The sequence below is a fragment of the Numida meleagris genome, chromosome 5 (assembly GCF_002078875.1).
Source record: "Numida meleagris isolate 19003 breed g44 Domestic line chromosome 5, NumMel1.0, whole genome shotgun sequence".
NCBI classification, from domain to species: Eukaryota; Metazoa; Chordata; class Aves; order Galliformes; family Numididae; genus Numida; species Numida meleagris.
In genome coordinates this window covers 48,263,016-48,285,347 of record NC_034413.1, presented here as the reverse complement: position 1 = coordinate 48,285,347, position 22,332 = coordinate 48,263,016, and the positions used below count along the sequence as shown (strand labels likewise).

General features: G+C 41.1%; 1 protein-coding gene across 3 annotated transcripts in view; it reads left to right on the top strand.

The window, feature by feature from the left end:
• ITGA4 (integrin subunit alpha 4) overlaps positions 6,214-22,332 on the top strand; it is a 34,770-nt gene continuing 18,651 nt past the window's right edge. Inside the window, exons 1-14 of one of the 3 annotated variants that reach the window (XM_021398149.1) lie at positions 6,216-6,530; positions 6,610-6,731; positions 13,382-13,488; positions 13,585-13,714; positions 14,988-15,055; positions 15,641-15,770; positions 17,238-17,323; positions 17,653-17,712; positions 17,804-17,941; positions 18,420-18,531; positions 20,207-20,301; positions 20,651-20,741; positions 21,740-21,785; positions 22,165-22,319. In XM_021398149.1, coding sequence (XP_021253824.1) covers positions 6,355-6,530; positions 6,610-6,731; positions 13,382-13,488; positions 13,585-13,714; positions 14,988-15,055; positions 15,641-15,770; positions 17,238-17,323; positions 17,653-17,712; positions 17,804-17,941; positions 18,420-18,531; positions 20,207-20,301; positions 20,651-20,741; positions 21,740-21,785; positions 22,165-22,319 — 1,516 coding nt within the window. In that variant the 5' untranslated portion in view covers positions 6,216-6,354. Of the gene's footprint in view, positions 6,531-6,609; positions 6,732-13,381; positions 13,489-13,584; positions 13,715-14,987; positions 15,056-15,640; positions 15,771-17,237; positions 17,324-17,652; positions 17,713-17,803; positions 17,942-18,419; positions 18,532-20,206; positions 20,302-20,650; positions 20,742-21,487; positions 21,691-21,739; positions 21,786-22,164; positions 22,320-22,332 lie in introns of those variants that run through there. The other 2 variants (XM_021398148.1, XM_021398150.1) reach the window with 2 other exon arrangements.

Genomic DNA, 22,332 nt, shown 5'->3' with positions numbered 1-22,332 from the left:
CAAGTTCTACATGTACCTAAACCAAAAGAAATTCTTAAAAAAAAAACAAATAACTTATATTGGACCTAATTGCTATGAAATCATAGATACACAGGCTGCAAATAACTAGTTATGAAAGTTATGTCAGTATCAATGACATTTTAAGTCAACATTTTAACAATGAGAGATCTGAGAAGTTGCCAAAAAGTTTTGTTCTCATGAATTTTTAAAAAGGCATTAATCCATGAAGATGTACTATGAGGAATGGATGTATTTTGTATTCATGCTAAGAGCATATGTGGAAGGAGCACTAGAAAATATTAACAGGTACATGTAAAGCTAGGTCAATCTTGTTTTTTCTCTCCACAGTCTCAGATTACAGGTGGCTCTACCAAATCATGGCATTTTCACTGTTTTGTACTATAATTCCTTCTCACCTTAATTCCATCCTGGATTTAGCTGTGATTTGTCTTTGCAACTCTGTTGACATCTCAGAACTGCTTCTGGTTACAGCTGTCTTCTCCTACCCTCACATAAGTTAAGAGTTTATGAAATGATCATTTTTGTGCATATCTAGGATTCCATTCTAACATCAAAGTAATGATCCTGTTTCTCATGGTTAGACAAGAAATATCCCTAATCTACTCACTCAGGAAGCAGAATCAGGCATAGCAATTACCATGTTTCATAAAGCTAGCCTAGAGTCTGTATTCAGATGTATGATCTCGTTGTGATGTTGTCTGATGAATCACAGTATCATATCCTGGAGGATGTATGTTAGGGTGTTCCAAAGACAAGTCTGAAACTGGAGTGGCATTTCCACCAGATGTTTCTCTTCAACAATGCTCTTCCAACAACTGATTTATTTTGTTTTAGAAAGAAGGTGGTCTTGAGTTTGTTTCCTATTTGAAACACAGCCGCTGTCACTGCTTGAAAGAACACCCTCCAGTTGGTGAAAGACAAGCAACCAAAACCTCCATAATTTGGGAGCTGTTTCCATAGTGCTCATATTTCTTGTGGAGCCAAAGGCTTTCAGCCTCAGCAGACCCACAGACTCTATAGTACTAAATGTCCAGCTGTTGCTAATCATTTATCATGCCTATTTTTTCACAAATACAAGTGAGAAGGAGAGGAAAAAAAACCAACACAATAGGACACCTCCACTCTTCAAAATATTCAGCCATTTTAGTATCCTTGAACTGACATCTTTGGAAAGTTACAGCTATTAAGGTAGTCCTTGTAACAGGACAGTCTCACTGTATTGTGTATGTATTCAAAGACTGATACAAATGGAATCTAAGATATAACCAAGTGATTTTGGTCTAGTGATGGTAAATATTGCATTAATTCTTATCTGGGTATCTGTAATATAGAACTGATGCTTTCTTAAAGCAAAACTTATCTCCTTTGTTTAAATCACCAAAAATTATGCATTTAGTGTTTACTGTTTTTTCTTGCTCAGAAGAAGCAACAGATCATTATCTTAAAGCTGCTTTGCAGCTATCAAAGTTCTTTTGAATTCTCTCCTTTTGCACTGCACCCAGTCTTTTTGTCAAAGTCATGGAACCTGCAGAAGAACAGAAGTATGTAAAAATTGCAAACTTTTTTGAAAGTTTGAAAAATCTTGCCAAGATTTTTTCTTTGGAGAGATCATTAGGCTGAAATGGAAATTAATTGCAGGAAAGGGTTTATTAAAAAAAATGTTCATTTTGAATATAAGAATGAAAAAAATATTTTATGTCAAAAAATAACAAAATGACAAAATAACTGTATCAAACCTAAAATACTTCCTTAAAAGGTGAAAATAATGAAAAGTACTACAACTGTGATGATCCATACTTTTGCGATGGATGACACAGAGATGGCTCTTTGTTTATAGTTAGCCCAAATCCAGGAACTCAACAATCTTAGACAGAAATTCTAAAGAAAAAAAAAAGAGGATATGCAACGCATTTATCACACGTACACATCTGCTTCTGATTATTATGATCTATTATTTGCTTCTGGTAGTCAGGATGCTGTAGCCACTACATGTATCACACCATTAAATATTGAAAAGTTATCTGGAGAACTTGTCTTTTACTTCACCAACCAAGTGCTCACAGGAAGAAAAAAAAGTCTCAAAAATGTTCCCTGAAAAGATGTATGATCGTGAAAACACTATTTGTCAATTAAATGAAAAGCTGCTTCCTCTTTAACTGATTCTAAATGAAATTCTCTAAAGAGAACATAAGCAAAATGATAAAAATTAAGACCTTTGCTAATATGAGTTGCTATTTGGTGCCTCAGACATCTGTGCTTAATTATACTTGTCAGTGGACAATATATCCTTTTCATGCAAGCACACATATCTTACTGCAGAGGAAAGAGAAGTTTCTTGAAGAGATTCTTAGGGGCAAGTGTAACAGTATATTTGCCTTCTACAACTTCTCAAGTGACTGCAAATGAATATTAGATTTTTTGGTCCACTGCCATTGTAGAAAAAAAAAATATATGGAAAAACAGCAAGTATTTCTGGTCTGACCAAAACTCTAAATTGTCCTTGTTACAGTGAATTATAAAGGCTTAGACATTTACAATATTAAATAGCAATATTTAAGCACTTTGATAATTTTGAAATGAAACTACCAAACTTTTCTGATTTACATCAGGAAATCGTGCATACTCCTGTGTACTTACATTAGTCTAAATCTAACTGCTGATGTACATGGCAGAGGTGATATGGCCTGTTCTGGTTATGCTCACATTCTTGCCACTGCCTCAACAAACCTCTCCAGAAATATCAAGTGTTCATAATTGCATTTGGAAGACTGAAACTTGAAGGACCGCATGCGACCTGGAATAAAAACTTGTGGTTGCCTTTCTCACGTGATATTGTACGCTGACACTTGCGGCATCGGTAAATCAAGTTTACTCCAATATAACTTTTTTAAGCTGGGCACCTCAGGGCACAGGCAGAAGAACATTTGGGCTAAGATATCTGAACACCAGCTCAGTCAGTGCTGGGGAGATGGATTTCTATTTCCATTTTAAGGAATTAGATGGACAGACTTTAGCCTTTCAGATTCTTGCCACTTGCTGATGAAGCCCCATGAGCTGAGGAACTGGCCTAAAACACCCTACTGGCACACCCAGTACAACTGGCCAGTCACACAATGTATGCACTGATCTAGATTTGGGGGTGTAGTTGGGTTATTTTTAACCCAGATCACTTTTCCCATCTGGTTCATGGCTCAGACACATAACAGCGTAACAGAGACAGCAGCACGATTCAAGAATGAGCAGCAAAAGATGAGGAGAATCAGATGAAGCACACACATCTGCTATAAAATACACTTGCCAAACTGTGGCCTAATATACTTTCTCACGTAACAAGCCATCCCAAGAGCTTTATTGAAATTGCCTTAGATGGTGAACCAACAACAAGCAGAAGAGCAAATCACCATGATATTTTGCTCTAGCGTTGACTCACAGAATACTGCAGGAGATATGCTGTTGAGGTTGCATAGTGGCAAGGTTATTTTGGGAATGATTTATTTTCATTATTTCAGGATAATTTCAGTATCTATATTTGAGAAGTAAATATAAATATGTATTTTCTCTGTAAATACAGGTTCTAGTGTTGATTCCATCTTTTCTGCAAAGTTGTCTGAATCCTTAAAACTCAAGTTTTCTCTGTTACACCATTTTGTCATTTTTGCTTTGAGATTTTGTGCTCTCCTGGCCCTACACCTGATCGGTACTGAAAAAATCAGGTATTTCCCAGAATACTGGTTTCTGATACTCCAATAGATTTATCTTCCATGGATTTCATGATGGATAATGACTGCATGTACTCTAATACAGTCTAAGAAACAATGGCCAAGTTTCTTCCTGACAAGGAAGGTATAATACAGTTCTCATCTGCTTCAAGTAGGCAATTATTTATGTGCTAACAGCTGAACCCCGCAGCTTTAGTATCTACCTCTTCTTGTCAGCTAGCATCTGTGCTGCTAGCTCTGTACCCTCTGTAGCAGTCCAGGGACCACTAGACTGGAGGTTCTACAAAACCACTATAAATTTCAGCTGCATTTCTTTTTCCCCAGACTCTCTCAAACATTCTAGTCTCAAAAGACTAACTCGTCTCTGAATTCTGCAAAAAACTTGTGTATGTTTATCCCTTGTCTGTATGACACTTGGTGATAAGCTCCAATGCCAACTGTGAGGAAAAGGCCATCTAAAAAAGGGGTACAGTGGAAGAGGTTGTGGAGTCTCCCTCTCTGGAGACATTCTGACAACAACCCATCTGTATGCTTTCCTGTGCAACCTACTGTAGGGAACCTGCTTTAGCAGGGGGTTGAACTAGATGACCTTCAGAGGTCCCTTCCAAACCCTACAATTCTGCAATTCCCCTAAATGATTAGAAATGCAGCTGAAAGGAAATTGCTCAGTTGCATTCATTTGGTTCCTGCATCAACTATGTGCAAAATGATAGACGTAAAATTGGTCTTGAGAGAGAGCAGAAAGGACAGGTAGTGGTGAAATGATGTTATGGTTTCCCACCAATTAAACCACAATTTAGCATTTTGGATTTGAATCATGCTTGTTTTGTTGCTTTCAGAATGACAGTGAAAACTTGCCTGGTAGACATGCAGATTCACAGCTGCTGTTGATTGTCATAGCTCCTTTGATGTCAGCAGTTGGAAGGAAGATGAATAGCAGCTGAGGGGCTGTTTAACTCCTTTACACGAAACAGTCACTGCGCAGCATCAGTATTTCCCAGGGAAGCCCTGTGATTGTTCTAGAGATCAGTACTTTTAAAAAAGATAGAGAGTTGACTGACTGTCAGACCTTGCACTGTGCTGATCTCTTTCCAGGAGCTACCCACCTGAATGTGCTTAGGAGGATGAGATGTATCGTTCCTGTGTTGCCTCAGTGTTCCGCCCTGGTAATCGCTCAGTATTTAGCAGAAAGGTTACATTTTCCACACCTCCATCAACAGAATGGGAACGAGAGGGTTTCTTTTTTATTTCAAGCAGCTTAAAATGCCACATTCTGCATTTCCATTAGAGGATGATACTCCACCATCTCACAGTTACTTCTAATGTGTAGAATGTTCACCAGTTGAAATGAGAATGGATTTGTCTCCCAGTTCCAAGCAGTAACCTTTGCAACTAAACTTTAAATATTGAAGAAGTGTTTAAGTTCTTGTTCCTTTAGCTCAAAATTGCATTGGGCACTGCTGTTACCAGACTGCTGCAGCAACAGGAAGCCTTGGTATTCAAGGGACTCTGAGGCAAGGTTTGTTGGCAGAAGTAACAGCCTCAATTTCAACAATTCAGCATGAGCTGAATTGAAACACGCAGCAAAGTTTCTTGCTAAGATCAAGGAAACCTCGCTATCTTGCTATCTGATAAGCATCCAACCTCTTGTGCAATGCTCAGGTTTGTGTTTTGTTTTTTTACTCCTGTGCGGTCCAGCAGACTGGCTGATAGCTTTGCAAGCAGCTCACAGAAAGAACTGAACAGGAACGCAAAAAGTCATTTTAAAATGTGAATAAAGTGATGGAGGTTGTTCTGATTTCATCCCCTTTAGAAAGAAGTCATCAGCTGGGAGCGGTCTCATACAGCTCGGGTGGGATGGGGCTCAGGACTGTCTGCTGCCTTTTGGACACAGGCTGCAGGACTGAGATATCGCCTGCTATGAAAGGGTGGCCAGGAATGCCCCTTTGGTACATCAGCTGAGGTGCACAAAGGCTAACACAACAGATTCTGGGATTAGTCTGCTTTTTAAAGGAAAATGCAAATCTGACCACGTAGTTCCCCTGCAGCTTGGCTGGGGTTTCCCTGCTGGGACTCGGGGGAGATGCGCTCAGGCAATCCAGCCAACGGAATCCAGCCCGCCTCGGGCACGTCGAGGGCAGCGGGCAGAATTTGCCGGCGGGCGTTTCGGGCAAGGCCCGGCTCCGCCGGACCCGCCGCCGCTACACCGCACCCAGACGGCTCTCCCGCGCCGCCCGCCGGGCAGGTGTGAGGGCTGAGGGGCTGCCCCTCTCAATGCGGGGTCCGGCAGCCCGAGCCTCCCCGGGGGAGTCCTGCAGGCCGTGCGGCTTCGGAAGCCCCGGGCGCGTACGGGGCGGGGAGAAACCCGACCTCGCGCCTGAGACGGCCGTGGGGCTGCTGCGGCGCGGGAGGAGGCGGCGCGGCGGAGCCGTCCCCTCCCGAGGGCACCCGGCGCCGCGCGCACCGCAGACCCCGCTCGTCCCGCCGGCAGCGGTCGCTGTGAGGGGCGCGGGCCGTCCCGTCCCGGGGCAGGGCACGGGGCAGGGCGGGGCCGCCTTTCTCCCCGAGCGGAGCGAGAAGGCGGGCGCCCGTCTGCCTGGTGCCGGCGGGAGCCATGCGGAGTTGCGGGCGGGCTGCGCGCTGGGCCGCCCCGCTGCTGCTGCTGTGGCAGTGTCTGCCGACGGCGCGGCCGTACAACGTGGACACCCGGCACCCGCTGCTCTTCCGTGGGGACAACGGCACGTTCTTCGGCTACTCGGTTCTGCTGCTCGGCCACGGCGAGGAGCGCTGGTGAGTCCCGGACGGGTCGGGGCCGCCGCGGGGTCCCAGCCCCCGTCGCGGCCACCTCACGCCTCTCCTCTGCCCACAGGCTCGTGGCGGGCGCCCCGCAGGCCAGCTGGGCCGCCAACAGCTCCGTGCGCAGCCCTGGGGCCATCTTCCGCTGCCGGATCGGGAGCAACCCCCGCGGGCGGTGCGAGCAGCTCCAACTCGGTGAGTCGGCTGCGGGCGGCGGGGTGACCGCGGAGCGCTGCGGGACGGGGGCTGCTGCCGGGAGCTGCGGGGCTGCCTTGCGCTGCAGGGACGGGGGGTGGCTTTTCTCGGTCTGGGGAGAGCAGACCACACCAGAACTTGGCCCAGAGGTGCCCGCTCCCGCAGCCTGGTCTCGCATCTCTCAGAGCCCTGCTCGGCCGCGCCGGGGGGAGGTTCGGTGTTTTCTCGTGCTTCCCGCAGCAGGCTGGTGAGACAGAGCGGCTGTCACCGGCACGGGGCCTTCCGCAGAGCCGTTCCCTCAGCAGCCGCCCCGAGTCACGGTGCGGCTCAGCCGCCTGGCACGTGTGCTCACCCCTTTCCGTGAACTTAGTTTCAGGGGACCAAAACTATGCGCGACCGACTCAGTTTTTCCACGTCCTGCATTTAACCAAACTCTTCTCTGCCTCTGTGTTCCCATCCTCGGGAGGTGTGGCTGTATACCCAACTTCCAAGTGTCTCATGCTGGTTCAAAATGGGAGCGCTTCTCAACAGGTTGCCGTGCATATGCCTCAGTTGCTTTGGGCTCTGTTCACGGCCTTGCACACAGCGCATATTGCTCTGCCTCTGTGCTACGCTTAAAAAGTTTCCTGAACTTTCTGTCGCGCCATGCCATGCCCACCCGAGCCGTTAGAGCTGCCAGCTTGCTGCCCAGCCAGGATAAGAAGCGCGGGAAAGTTTTCAAAATGTTTGAAACCAATGGAAGCGATAGCACGCCGTGCCTCAGCGCGCTCTCGGGATGGATGCAGGATTCTGAGACAAAAACATTAAAACAACGGTTTCTCCCTGCCACTCTGCATAACGCTTAGAATGGACAGGTTTGACCCATTTTTTCCAACTGACAGAAGTAAAAGTTACCTTCTGCAACTAAGTTACAAATAGCTAGTATACAAGCCCTTGCTCATAGGGAGAACAGCAAATGAAGTTATTCCAGACCAAGTAGTCGTTTGGTTTTTTTGGTGTTTTTGGTTGGTTTTTTTTTTTTTTGGAGTAATTTTCTTCCAACGTTAAATTTGTTGAACAATGATGTATAAGAAATAGCTTTCTTCTCCAGTTGCTTGTTTAAGAGGCTTGGGAAAGTCAAAGAAATCAACTAGTGGGTGAAATAGCGTATGCAAAAATGGAATTGAGCCTCTACTCCCAAGCTGGAAGCTAAAATAGCTTCTCACTGTGTAGGTGTGGAGGAGGGTGCTAAGGTTTCAGCTTCTTTGAAAGCTACAATACCTCTGCAGCGCTTCTCCATTCACTCCTTTAGCCAGCGGGGAGACAAAAGATCTAACAAAGGAAATTTATCATCTTTTTCTCAACAGCTTAGGAGATCTGAAACAAAATGATACAACAGGTGACTAAAAGTGTTTACATGGTACCAAGAGTTCAGGTTAACACCGCTTCCGTCCCTGGATGTTGAGACTGCAGGTTACACAGCAATGTTTACTGTCTTGTCCTGTGCTTTTAAAAACAGTGATACCACAAGAGAGTTTTGCAAAATGTTTATTTCCCTCAGTGCTCGATAGTATCTTTGTAATACCAAGATTTGTCTGCAGTATTTCTGAAGTTAAATGCATGTTAAAGGAAGAGTTTTGCGGTAAAACAAGAAGTGAGGTCAGTAAAGAAGCCAAAACGTGCTGTGGTGCATGGGATGTAAATGAAGTAGGATAGGATCTGAACTTCATTAAGTCTCTGCCTTCCCACTAAGCGGTCACAGAAATACACAAGGGAATTTGCAGTTGCAAAGCTGAACTTAATTATCTCTTGTCTAGCTCATTGAGGCTGTCAGCATCTTGGGGTCATAATGGTCTTTATCAACACTGTATCTTTCGGTCAGTGATCTAGTTCTTCTGCTTCTTACCAGCAACAAGTTTGGGTTCTGAGCTTGTAGAATAGGGTAATTTTGTCTGAAAAAAAGTGCAAGGATATATTACATTCCTGGGACTGGCAGATAGCAAAACAGCCATTTTTATCTTTCTCTTAATTACTTGAATTCACATTTCTTTCAGTAGAGGAGTCTTTGAGATGATGAGTTTCTGGTTATGAAATGTAGAGGTAACAACAGAAGTGTTTTTTTTTTTTAACATCATAACCCTGTAATAAGCAGAAGGACTTAAGACATTAAAATGTTGCTATTTTTCACTAAAATAGCCTTGAAACTGGCTTAACTAATTAACAAAGGATTCACCGTCAATTTAAGAAGCCCCTGATCACATAAAACTGCTGTTTTGTTTTCTGTGCCACATGTCCCTATCTGATTGCTCAATAGAGAAAGAGTTGCTGGGAACAGTCTTATGCTACAGTCATCACGGCATCCAAAAACAGCTCATCCAGAGAACTGTGATGTTACTCAGGGTATTGCAAGGATATGGGCTGGTGTAAAAAAACAAGAGGAACAATGAAATCCATTAGTAAATCTTTGCTTTCACAATCCCTCACTGGTACTTTTAAATCGCTCTGATTGCTGAACAGAGGAGTAAAGTTGTGAGTCTTGTTTTGAGCTCTAGTACTTCTGTCATTAGTGTCAGACAGTCTAGACCACTGATTTATTCATAATTGGAATATTTCTAGGTGGTGGTTTATGTTCGATGCAGATGCAGCTGGGACCTGTAGACTCTAATACAAAATAGAATGCTCAAGTATATTATCCAGAGCACTGTCAGCCTGCTAGCATGTTCTTGAATTTCAAGATCTTATCCGTGTCAGTCTGGGGTAGTAATAGATGACTGTAGAGGGACTCGCTCTTCGTATCTTTGCACCTCTTACATTTTGGACTTGTAGAATGTTTTCAATCAAATTGCTCTCAGGTTTGAAACTGAGAGCTTCTTATTGGCTAAAAAATACAGGAGACTTTATAGAAATTACCATCCAGTCTAAAAACAAAAGTTTCAATTACAATACATACTGTAAAGTCAGTGCATGTTTTTTTAGAATCAGATCAGAAAGCTCTGCCCACAATGTCTTCCACCCTTCCTTTAAGTCCCAGCTGCAATTAACTTTAAAAGAAATTGCCCTCTAGCTCCCCCAGCTGAACCATTACAATGGAAAAGTGAGCAGCTAATAACTTTCCCCAAAAGGCAGACCTGTGTTCAACCCTGATAGCAGTGATGTTCCTTTCAGTTGCTTGGCTTTTTGATCTCAGTTGCGTTGATTGTCCCCTGCCAGTGGTCTACTTGGAAATGTATTCCAAGGAAGGCAAGACTGTCTGAGCCTAGGTCTGCTATAGGATCACAGAAACAGCTCTCAACATCTTCGTCCAGGTAGAAGTGGTTTGAGGAGCATTAGAGGGATAAGACCTATCCAATCCCTGAAAAGAGAAGATTGCCTTGGGCAAATGAAAGGAGGCTGAGGCCCTGCCATCTGGGAGAAGGGCATCAGGAGGCTCGTCCTTGAAGTAGATTGTTGTTTTAATCAGATAGCGTTAGAGGAGTTCTGGAAGGATTGTGGGAGACTGTTGGGCATGGAGAGCACTGGAGCAAGTTATATAAAACTGGTTTCTTGGATGACATTGCAAACATCTGTATTAGAGTCCTTGAGGCCAGAACTAGAAATGGCTTTTTGAGTTCTGACCTTGTTTATGTGCGATTATGCTGTTTCTGTGGATGTGTGCAGCAGGGATTATAGCAGAAGTGTATCTTCCAGCTGCGTAATGTACACAGACGGGGCAATTACTTATCTCCCAGTGACTTTATGGCAACGCATGCTCCTCTTCCCTGAGGCCGTCAAGCTGCCATGTCCTCCTGAGCTTATATAGTGCTGCTCTGTTGCTTGTGCAGAATGTAGCTTTATCATTAGAGAAAGCCTTTATAAGGTCCAACGCTGAGCAGGGGCTCATCACCATGTCTGGGATGTAAAATTCACCCTTCTCTTGCTCACAAAGGCTTATCATTTTCAAGATGTTTGAATGCTTGCCAGTCAGAGAAAGAGAGGAGACATAAGGCAGCAGTCAGTAGAGGGCCAGAGGGAATCTGAATCAAGAACACACGGTGTTCCCAGGTAAAAGGAAATACAACCCAATGAGCAGCAGTGAATGGTGGTGCTTTTTCTTGTTATGGACCTCTGACATACATACAAGAGTGAAGTACTGAGATGAGCAAAACTTTCTCCTATCTCAGATGTTGCTGTTATCTGGTCTTGGTTGACATACTGATGGAAAGGATCAGAAAACCTCTAGAGTTATGATACCTGCCTTCTCCGCTTGGTCCATTTCCTACAAACCTACGTGCACTATAAAGGAAATCCCAAGTAATTCTTTGTCATAAGAGGACAGAAAGTATTGCTGGAAGGGAGTTGCCAGAAGTGGCTTTTCTGATTTAAAGGAGTATTAATTTCTACACCTGGGGATGTAATGGCTTTTATTCCTGCAGATGCTTCTCCTTATGTTTTTACCATGTGACAAAGAATTACCTTGATACTATCAATCTGGTATTTTCTGTCTAAAACTCTCTGACATCCTAGGTGCACAATCATTTAAAACAGTGGTATATAGCAAAGCCCACAGTCATTCATGCATCTCCTGGCTACTGAATGGACTAGATACACCTCTTTCTGTTTCCATACTTAATATTGAGTGGTTGTGTTCTCCAGGAGCAATTCAGCAAATCCACTGAATTAGGACTGCATGTCCACTCTAACACAGGGGACAGTGATATATCTCAGCCCTGGTGCCCGCACAGAGGCGAGGGGTGGGATGTCCCCAGTACTGGTGCCTGCTCCTGGGTAACGCAGTGCTTGGGCTTCAGCAGTCACGGCTTGTCACTACAGCACTGCATTTGGGAGAGTCTTCAAAACTGTACAGAGCAACTTGCTCAAGTGGCATTATGTATTTCCTTGTTTTACAAGCAGCTAGCTTCACAAGCTGTGTCATGGTGATGCACGGAAAAGATACTGGTTCAGTATATGTTAATGTTTATTCTCCCAGGTGTGCAGTAGGTATTCTTATGAATGTAAAGCATGATTTATATAACTTAAAATACTTTTAAATGTGCAGCTTTTTCTTACAAGAGATGCTACTGCTGCTTCCTAGGAGGAAGCAACTATTTGCTGGTTTGGCAGTGCTATAATCTTTTGAATCACAGAATCATAGAATCTTTAGAACTGGAAAGGACCTCTGAAGGCCATCTAGTCCAATTCCCCTGCAATGAACAGGGACATCCATAGTTAGATCAGGTTGTCCAAGGCCTGATCCAACCTCCCCTTGAAAGTCTTCAGAGACGGAGCATCAACCACATCACTGGGCAACCTGTTCCAGTGCCTCACCACACTCACTGTAAAAGATTTTTTCCTTATATCTGACCTAAATATCCCCTCCCTGAGCTTGAAGCCATTTCCCCTTGTTCTGTTACCACAGACCCTGCTAAAGAGTCTGTCCCTTTCTTTCCTGTAGCTCTCCTTTAGATAATGAAAGGCTGCTCTCAGGTCACCTTGCAGCCTTCTCTTCTCCAGGCTGAACAGCCGCAGCTCTCTCAGCCTGTTCTCATAGGATGGATGTTCCATTCTGTGGATCGTTTTTGTGGCCCTTCTCTGGATGTGCTCCAACAGGTCCATGTCTCTCCCGTACTGAGGACTCCTCATCTGGATGCAGTACTCCAGGTGAGGCCTCACCAGCACAGAGCGGAGGGGCAGGATCACCTCCCTTGCCCTGCTGGCCGTGTTTCTTTTGATGCAGCCCAGGATATGGTTGGCTTGCTGGGCTGCGAGGGCATATTGCTGGCTCGTGTCCAGCTTCCCATCCACCAATACCCCCAGGTCTTATTCAGCAGGGCTGTGCTCAATCCTTTCATCCCTTCATCTTTTTGGGGGAGTTTGAAGAACTTTCACCATGTTCTCTAAGAGTTTTAAAAATTAACTCTCCTTAACAAAACCCCAAAGACTTACTGCTAAATAAATGCAACAAGGCAAGGAGTATGCAGTACATGTAGATGCAGGGATTTCACATCCCCCCATAGAGACTGCAGTTGTATACCCTTTACCTGACAGCCATTTGCAGTGGAGGTAATTTTAAGGTCTGCTACCTACTGATACATAGATAAGAAGGATGCTGAAGAAATCCTTGCAAAGTATGTTTCTAATACCAACCCTAAGATAGGCTCAGGCTCCCAAAGACTAAATTCCAAGATAGGGAATCCAGACTTACTCTATAAACTCACTCACAGATGTCTGAAAACAAAAACAAAACATGGGGAGGGAACAAAAGGAACGCTTCAGTGCTGGATTTCCTTGATTTCTCATACTGGCTTCGCTTTCATTTTTTGAGTATCAGTTGAAAATCTTTGGGCTCAATTAGGTTAGTACCATGAACTTACTACTTAAGGATTGTTTAATAGTGATATGATATAAGCCACAAAAGAGATGCTACTTTAAAAAATATAAAATCTTCATCAGACTGAGTGTAACCACCCTTTCTACCATAGTTTCTATAGTTATGGAGAAGTCAGTTGTCACTGCCAAGATCATCATGTTCAGAAGCAGCATGCTCCTGCCTTTGTTCACAAACATGAAATATATATGTGGCCTTTGCAAGATGGAGACAGATGTCGCTGCCGAAGTTTCCCCATAAGGTTCTGTTGGGCACCATGTGACCCTTCAGCTTGTCCTCCTGCTCAGCATTGGTTTTTGTGTCCTAGGCAATCCAAGCGGGGAGCACTGTGGGAGGACTTGTTTGGAAGAACGAGATCATCAGTGGCTGGGTGTCAGCTTATCAAGGCAGCCCAGAGAAAACGGATCTTTTGTTGTATGTATTCACCGTTGCAGCTGCGAGTCTGTTTGTCAGAGTGCCTTCACAATTCTTGTGCTTCTGTGTCAAATGTCCTGTGTTTTTTATCCATAGGCATGTGGACATAGGTGGAAAAACATCTTTTACATAAAAAATGAACACAAACTCCCATATGGTATTTGTTTTGCTGTCTCTTCTGATTTTCGAACTGAGCTGAGCAGAAGAATATGCCCATGTTATATAGGTAAGCAGAATGCTTGATCCTTTCTAGGGAAGGATAAGATGCAAAATTCAGTGGTGCAAAGCTGAAAAGCCTCTGCTGCTCTAGGCAGGATTTCTGCAGCCAGAGGCTTGAAGGAAGAGTGCTGATGTTATGAACCCAACCTACAATGTAACTTTGCTTGCAGGATGTTTGTCACCTCCAAGAAAAACTGCATTCAACAGGAAAAACAAATACTTGCTGCTTGGGCTGGATAGCTGCATCCCAAAAATAAGCCAGTGGAGGACCTCCTTAGTTCAATTGCTCTGTCATTTCCTTGCTCTGCTCAGCAGTACCTTGGAGGGAATCATCAGTAGAGCCTGACTGATGTTGTCATCTTCTCCTTAGCCTCTGATTTCTCAGCATGGCCACATGTCTGGCCGCTGTGCATCCCTGTTCCTAAACTGCCTCCTACCAAGGCCACTGCTCAAAATGTTGGGCAGTCCTTCCTCAGAGGACTGCAGGGACAGAATAAGAATTGGGACCTGAAACTTTCAAACAAGACCATCCTGCCTTCCTTTTCATCAAAGAGGGTAGTCTTGTGACCCCATCCCTTGCCAGTGTGGGGAGAAGCTGACAATCTGGCCCCTTTCTGCAGACCAACAGCGTAGTGCCCTCAGACATCCCACTGCTGGCTTCACGGACTGCCAAAAGCCTTGAGGAAGTCATGCTTTTCTCTTCTGTGGCTTTTAGGTGAATAAACCTAGGGATGAGATGAAGGGATCTTGATGAGAGGCAGTTAGCAAGAAGAAGCAGGAAAACAGGGCTGGGAGATTTGGGTGCAAAACAACCGCTAAGGGTAATAGGTACAAATATTTCTAAGATATCTGTAACACAAGTCCTTCAAAGCCTTAAGGGAGCATCGGAGCAGCTTCTGTCAAGACTCGTAAGCCTGTCAGTCAGATTGCCTGGCTTATATACAGAGTGGAAAATAAGAGTTTTATCCATTGGTGATGCTCAATTCATACTATTTCACTCTCATGGAATTAAAGAGAAAACTAGGGCCTTTAAAGTCACAAGATTTCAAGGGCAGTTGTGATCAAGAGATACTTAGTGCTTTGGGTTTGTTACATTGGTGTATCGACAATACAGGTTATACCAGGGAAACCACTATTTTTAGTTTTATTACAGAACTAAAGACTGATGATTCATTGTTTTGTTTTGTTTTAAGCTTGTCTCAGCATCTCCTGAAGACCTGGTAATAAATTTTGAAACTGCATGCTTCTCATCCTCTTTAATGTTTCTTTCCTATACACAGATTATGTGCGAAAGTTCGGAGAAAATCATGGGTCATGCCAGGCTGGAATGTCTAGTTTTTACATTGGGGTTTGTATTGAAGATACCAAACATCTCATATATATATATATATAAATACAATATGTATAAATAATATAATAAGTGTCAGTAACACTTGCATGATAATTCCCAAACTAACCAAGAATACTTTTACTTTCAAAATCAGTTTTAATCTGGAATTAAAATTAAAAATTACTATTCATGGAAAAAATAGCATGAATGTAACAAAGTATGGAGTTTTATTGTTCTCCTGATATTAATCTGTTTCATGTAACGTTAATGTTCATAAGCCTTATCTTCTTGCTTTGCAGAGTAATATTCTGTATTATACAATCAACACTTTAAGATTCTGATTTTGCTTTAAAAAAAAAAAGACTATACAGTTTGATGCTCATACTAATATGTTCCCAGATCAACATTTGTAATAACCATATTTTGCGAAAGTCTGAAAAATGTTGTCTGTGGTCTGGTGGTAATCCCTTAGTGCTGAGCCATACACATCTCCAGTGGCATTTCTCTAAGCTGACAGATGATCTAAAGGAAAGTGTTTGACTTGTTTTGCTAATTTGTGTATTTAAACCTGAATAACATAGCTATGTTTTATTTCTCTTTTAGGACTTAATTATAATGGGAGCCCCTGGATCATTTTATTGGACTGGTACTGTTTTTGTATACAATACAACTGCGAATACAATCCATACTTATACAGATTCAAATAACCAAGTGAAATTTGGCAGTTATCTAGGTACTTCAAATATTTAATACTTTATAAATATATTAATCAAAGGCTTAGCTGAATAGTTGTGATCTTGAAGTCAGTGCAGTGTTTCTCAGCGTTTGCTTTGTTAATCCCAAGAGTGACGATTCTTACGATGTGTTCTAATTCTGTTAAATATTATTTAATTGTAAGGTTTTCTTTCGGATATTTAAATATTGCAGTCAATATAATATCTATCATTAAAAATGGAGAAAATGAATCAATTATGTGATTTTTTTTTTTTTCCTTTCCACACACATTGTAATGCCACAGTAGGAATCTGGGCACCCTGATTATTATAGTTTCTTTTGATTTTTTTTTTTGTTGTTCTAAAGTTCATTATAATTATCAATGTTTACACTTCAGTAAAACCAAAATAACTCATTAAAAATAAAACACTATGAAAAAAAGGTTAGAGGAGGCAAATTAAGGTTCATCTAATAAAGCTTGATTATTTGGTTCAATAAGTATGAACTGGGTGTTGACCTTTACTTGAGAAATTGTCTTTCTCATGTCTCTTACCTTAAAATATGAAAAGAAATGCTGGTTTTAAGAACACAAATTCCCAACAGCTGTCTTCACAGATGAAAGATTTAAAGCCCATTCTTAACTGATCCAAGATGATTTTTCCATTTTCTCTGAAAGCTGTGAAAATCAACTGAAATTTGGTAAATGCAAGAGTAGCAGAATATGTTAACTGTCTTCCCTGTTTCAAATTAGCCATAGTGCATTTTGGAAGGAGTTACAATGACTGGTGTAGCTACAGCTTGTGGCATTGCAATTCTGTGGCTGGACGTCTGCATCAAAATGTGGTCCTGTTTGTCAAGAGCTGTCTCCACACAGACAAATACTTTGTTATGTAGATTCAATTACAAAAGCTGATGCAATGTTTTCTTCTTATGTAATCAAGCTTTTGGTCTGATTTATTGCTGTGTGGATACACACAATAACCTCTGTGTGTGTGTGTGTGTGTATAAAAACATGCATACACACACATATAGACGTGCACAGGCATAAGTACCCCCACATTTCATTTCTCTGCAGTCCAGTTACAACAATAGTTGGAACGACAATTGAATAAAGTGCTTCCATGTTGCACTACGTGCACATGTGATAGTTTGCACTGTGTTAGGGACTCGCTGAGCAACTGTAGAATACACATCAACAGAAGATGTTTGCCATTTATTTTACAGACTTTCAAAGTATGGCAGATAATTGAAATTCTGGGTAGAAATGTGTTTCTGACACTCATTTCTACTTTCTAGAGCTTACTGTTTGTAATGACCTTTTGCTTATATTTAAATCTTTTCCTTTCTGTCTTTATTGCGAACTTGAATGAAGTCTGAATGTCAGACTTGCAATAATTTGTAGTGCTGACAGCTCTTATACGTCATGCTCCCATTTTTTAGTTTGTGTAGTATTGACAGTATTGAATAGTGTGTTTCTATTTTGCAGGGTACTCTGTTGGAGCTGGACATTTTCTGACGTCATCTAGCACAGAAGTAATTGGAGGGGCTCCCCAGCAGGAGCAGACTGGTAAAGTAAGAGATTGATCAAACCAACAATATAAGCAATACTCCACCATTACCCACCAGTTTATTTTCCAGATTAGATGAACAGAATAAAGACAAGTGTCAGGTACTGTGATTTCTCCTAGGGAGAAATGTCAAAAGAAGGAAGGAGGGAAGATAGTCTAGATAATACTGCTGTGAACTTCAGTGTTAAAGGTACAGATAGGAAATAGCAAGTAGCAGTGCCTTGTGATACTGTGTGTTGTCTAGGTGATTCTTCAGCACATGCTGTAAAGAAAACACAAGATAGTATTTCAGATTACTGTTTGTTGAGCTTCGTTTTTGTTTTCTCATTTTAGGCATACATTTTTAGCATTGACAAGCAACTAAATATTCTATTTGAACTAAGAGGTAAAAAGGTAAGTCTTTCATGCTACTTTTCTGCACCTTAGAACCTCTACCATGTCTTCCCCAAAGTGTGAAGTGACGGGATTTCTTGTTTTCACACAGCTTGGTTCTTACTTTGGGGCTGCGGTTTGTGCTGTGGACCTGAATTCAGATGGCCTCTCAGACTTGCTAGTTGGTGCTCCAATGGAAAGTACCATCAGAGAAGAAGGAAGAGTTTATGTCTATATCAATTCAGGTTCTGTAAGTATTTTTTCTTAAAAATACACAGTACCACAGTTGTTCTCATATAACAAGCTAAAATAAGAGATTTCTTCTCCTATATCAGGAGATAGGAAAAGATGTATACAAGATATAGGAAAAACAACTTTAGAAGCATGGTGACAATCTCAGCAGGAATCTGTATGTAGCAAACCCACAGAAGCTAGCTATGTAAACTTTAATGCATGCAGTTTTCTCAGAGCAGTAAGCCCCTGTACTCTGATATAAGCCTGCTGCTGTTTACGGGTGTTTGCTGTGAGAACTTGCTGTTCTCACTTTTAAAGAACAGCTTTCTTATTCCTTCTCATTCTCATGCTAAATATTGTTAGATATCTTTGATAATGCTGGCTTCTGCAGCAAGGAGTTGAGTAGGATTTTATACTGGCATTCCAGGCAGTTTTAATATTTTGTCCTCTGGAAGAGCCTCTGTTAATGTGCCATTTATACTGTTTTCCTTCAGGAGGCAAAGATGGTAGAACTGGGCATAGAGCTCAGTGGGAGTGACTCATATGCAGCCAGATTTGGGGAGTCCATAGCCAATCTAGGAGACATTGATAACGATGGTTTTGAAGGTAAGTATAAAAATCTTAAAGAAAAAAAAAACACTTTGGTTTTAATTCTCACTGAGCAGTGGACCATCACTATAAATGGGAGCATTAGGAAAAGTTGAGAATATTTTTTCCCTTTGTCTCCTGTTCTTGGTCCTCTCCTGTAACCTGCAAGAGTTGAAACAGCAATTCACTTCTTACGTGGCCTCCTTTTCCCTAAAGCAGTCTTTTTTCTCCTTTAGCTCCTGTTCCTATAACTCTTGCTAGATCCCATTTCTCCTGTTTTGCGTTATCTTCACAAATTTACACAGAAGTTTCAGGTTTTGCCCCAGAATATTTGCAAACTACAAAGGAAAACAATAGTCAAGCACAGGGCTTGGGAACAGAGAAGTAAAATCAATTTAATAGCAGTATAACAAAGCAGATATATGACACCAAATATAATATAAAATGGGCGTCATAAAACTGCAGGGGGACTTGAAGCAAGTGGATTAGCTTTTGAAAGAAGCTAAACATTGAAAAGAGTAAGTGGAGACAATATTGAGAGTGACAATAGGAAAATAAATTTTCTTGTAAGAAAAACAGCTGGAAGCAAAATATAAAGAGGAATTGGGTGCTACAAACCATTTGTCTGTAGTAAGTAACAGAAAAGCACAGCAGAGCCAACTTCTAGAGTGATGTAAGCTTTCTGTATCAGCCCTGTGAAGATAATGGCATGCACATTGATGTAGAATCTGACCCCCCCCCGCAAGAACATATGTTTAGGTTTAATTAGACAACGCAACTTGGCTGTCCTATTTTCATCTCACCAGTGGAGAGATGTATTTTGTGTGTTTTAGTCAGCCAAGTATGGATTCAGTCAATGTGGATTCAATCAGAGAGCTGTTCAGCTAAACCCAGTCATCAGATTTTGCTTTACTTGTGATTTTGGTTTGGTGGTCGATACATAATTTCTGGCTTACAGATAGCTCTGTTTCTCTTTGAATGAAATATCACCATTATTGATTTGTATAGGTGAATTTTAAGATGCTATAATTAATTCCCCTCCTGCTTTTTGGTGAATGTCTTCTGGCTATTTGAACCCTGGAGCTTTTTTTTGATGTTTTGGTGGGGATTGCTAAGGGTTTGTTTGTTTGTGTATTTTTATGTTGACACACCATTCCGGGATTAAATTAAGTATACATAAAATATATTCGTTTGTACAGACAACAGACTACCTTCATTTCCATGTTAAATGCCCATTCGTTCCTGTTATCAGCTGTTAAGGACATTTCACAGAAAAATACATTGTTCATTTTAGTTAATGTAATAAGGCTACTACTTGTGCTTCAGTCATTTAGTCCATTCGGGAATAGCAGAGTGCAGGAAAATCATAATAGTTTCAAGAACACAGGCAGTTGTTTTTCAAGACCACATTTTATCTACTCTCCATGGTAACCTTTTAAGGGTCAGATTCATAATTGCACAAAATTAATGGCTGGTTAGCCCTTATTTTCCAGAAAGGTAGTACTTCAGGCAGAGTCACATTACTGAGCTTGTCTGTGTTGTTTCCAGTTCCCTTCATCTTTAACACTTGCTTTTGAATTCAGTGAAATAAATGTGTTCTGATGTGGCGTGCATTGTGATTTGGATTTCTTCAACTGTGTTTTGTTCACGTGTCTTAGTCAACTGTTTATTGTTATAATTGTTTTTTCCACAGATGTAGCAATTGGGGCTCCACAGGAAGATGATCTAAAAGGAGCTATTTATATATACAATGGCAGGGAAGATGGAATAACTCCATCATTTTCACAGGTATGCTTTTTCAATGAAAAATAAATCAATCCAAAAAAAAAAAAACCTTAAGTTTAGATTCAAGAGGGTTTTCTCTTAATTTAACATTCAGTGCTTTAAAAAACTCCAGAGATTTTTACACAGACTGTGATTTCTAGTTGTAATACAACCTTTATAGAAAAAAATAAAAATGTTTTAGAGGTCTCAGGTTTGTGGGATATAGCATTGGCAGTAGTGGAAGAATATTAGTTTCAGAGGTAGATGCATGACTGCCTTCAGCAGCGGGGTGGTTGTGCTACCTACTTTCGTTGGACATTGTAACTCAAAAGTTACTTTCCAAGAATAATTTTCTCTTCTTTTTCCTCCTTAGAGAATACAAGGACAGCAAGTCGGTAATTCTTTAAGCATGTTTGGACAGTCCATAGCAAGCGGTATTGATGCAGATAACAATGGTTATCAAGGTGAATTAAATAACTATGATTATTTTTCATTTTTTAAAAGAGTACAAATTCATAGGGAACAACTTCACTTCTACTTGTTACTCTTAACAGAAGAAAATCTGTTATTAAGATGACATGTCACATCTTGCATTTTGGGAAGAAGTAAAGCTGAAGACAAGCATTTTTTTTATGGTCATCTAACTGTTATTGAAGATGTGAAAGAAAGATGTAATAGCAAGATTGTAGTACCCAAGAGGAAGAAAAACGTAAATTTTACTTTTTACTGTAGTCATTTCATTTGCTAATGTCTCAGTGACCTAGGTTGTGTACTAGAAGCACATTTGTTGTCCAGTCTAGTGTGCTAACCTAAAAATCTCACTGGTCTTCCTGTAGTCTGGATTTTGCTAGGAATCAGTGAGCCCAGCGACCCTCAGTCTGTGTGAATGGTTTACATTAACCTGACTCAGGGCTCATGACTTTGGATTAAGACACGGAAGTGCTAATTTTGTGTAAAAACTCCTTGCTTTGTGCATATTGTTACAGAACTTTGCCATTGTACAGATAGACATTACGTCAGATCATAGTTATGTTAAACCTTTAAGTTTATTATATATATACAATATATTTTCTAACTCTACCAATTTAGATATGTAATTTTAGACATAGTACCTATGTTGTAATATAATTGAATTGTTTTGTATATACATATATATTTGGTTTTAAAAAGTATGTAACTCCTGTTTAGCTGAATTGTATTTCTGTGTCAGCTGCTTAAACTTGGAATAGAAATCAGATCAACCCATTACAAATGTCTGCAAGTCCAGTGCAAAGGGCTAGGCGACAAGTATTTGAGCAGTCATCTTCTGTACAGAGAAGCATGCCATACGTATGCCTTCTAACAAATAAAGGACAAGTCATTTTTAAATGTTGCCAAAAGATGAGCATGCTACAAAGCACTTGTACCTGTGAAGTAAGTCCTGTTGTCAATTTAAGCTTATTGATCTATTTTTTTCATTCAGACATAGCAGTTGGTGCATTTCTGTCTGATTCTGCTGTGGTGCTGAGGTGAGGTTACTACATTTCAGTGCTTTTAAAGACCATGCAGTGTAACTGTACTTTGTAAAATGCAATTTTTTAAAAAATTACTAGCATATTGTAACCTCATGATGTTCTTCTTGGTGTCTTCTACTTCAGTCATTTGGCTCCAGAATGCTATAAACCTGAAACATTTAAGTAAATGCTCTGATGAAAAGGAAAAAAACTCTTCTGAAATTTCTTAAAGCAAAAAAGAACTTGCGTGCAATTACTTAAATTCTTTAAAATGCAGATAACTTAAAAACAGTAATACTAAAATATAAAAATACGCCATTAGAGATTCTGTTGGATTCTGCAGTTTGTTTATTTCTGAAGCATTTTGTGAATACTGACTCTTCTCTATTCTTAGAACAAAACCAGTGATAATTATTGAAGCTTCTTTAAAACACCTTGAGTCAATAAATCGAACTAATTTAAACTGCATGGAAAATGACCAGCCTGCCATCTGTATGAATCTGGAGATATGCTTTACCTACACAGGACGAGAAGTGCCTGGTTATATTGGTAAGCTATTTCC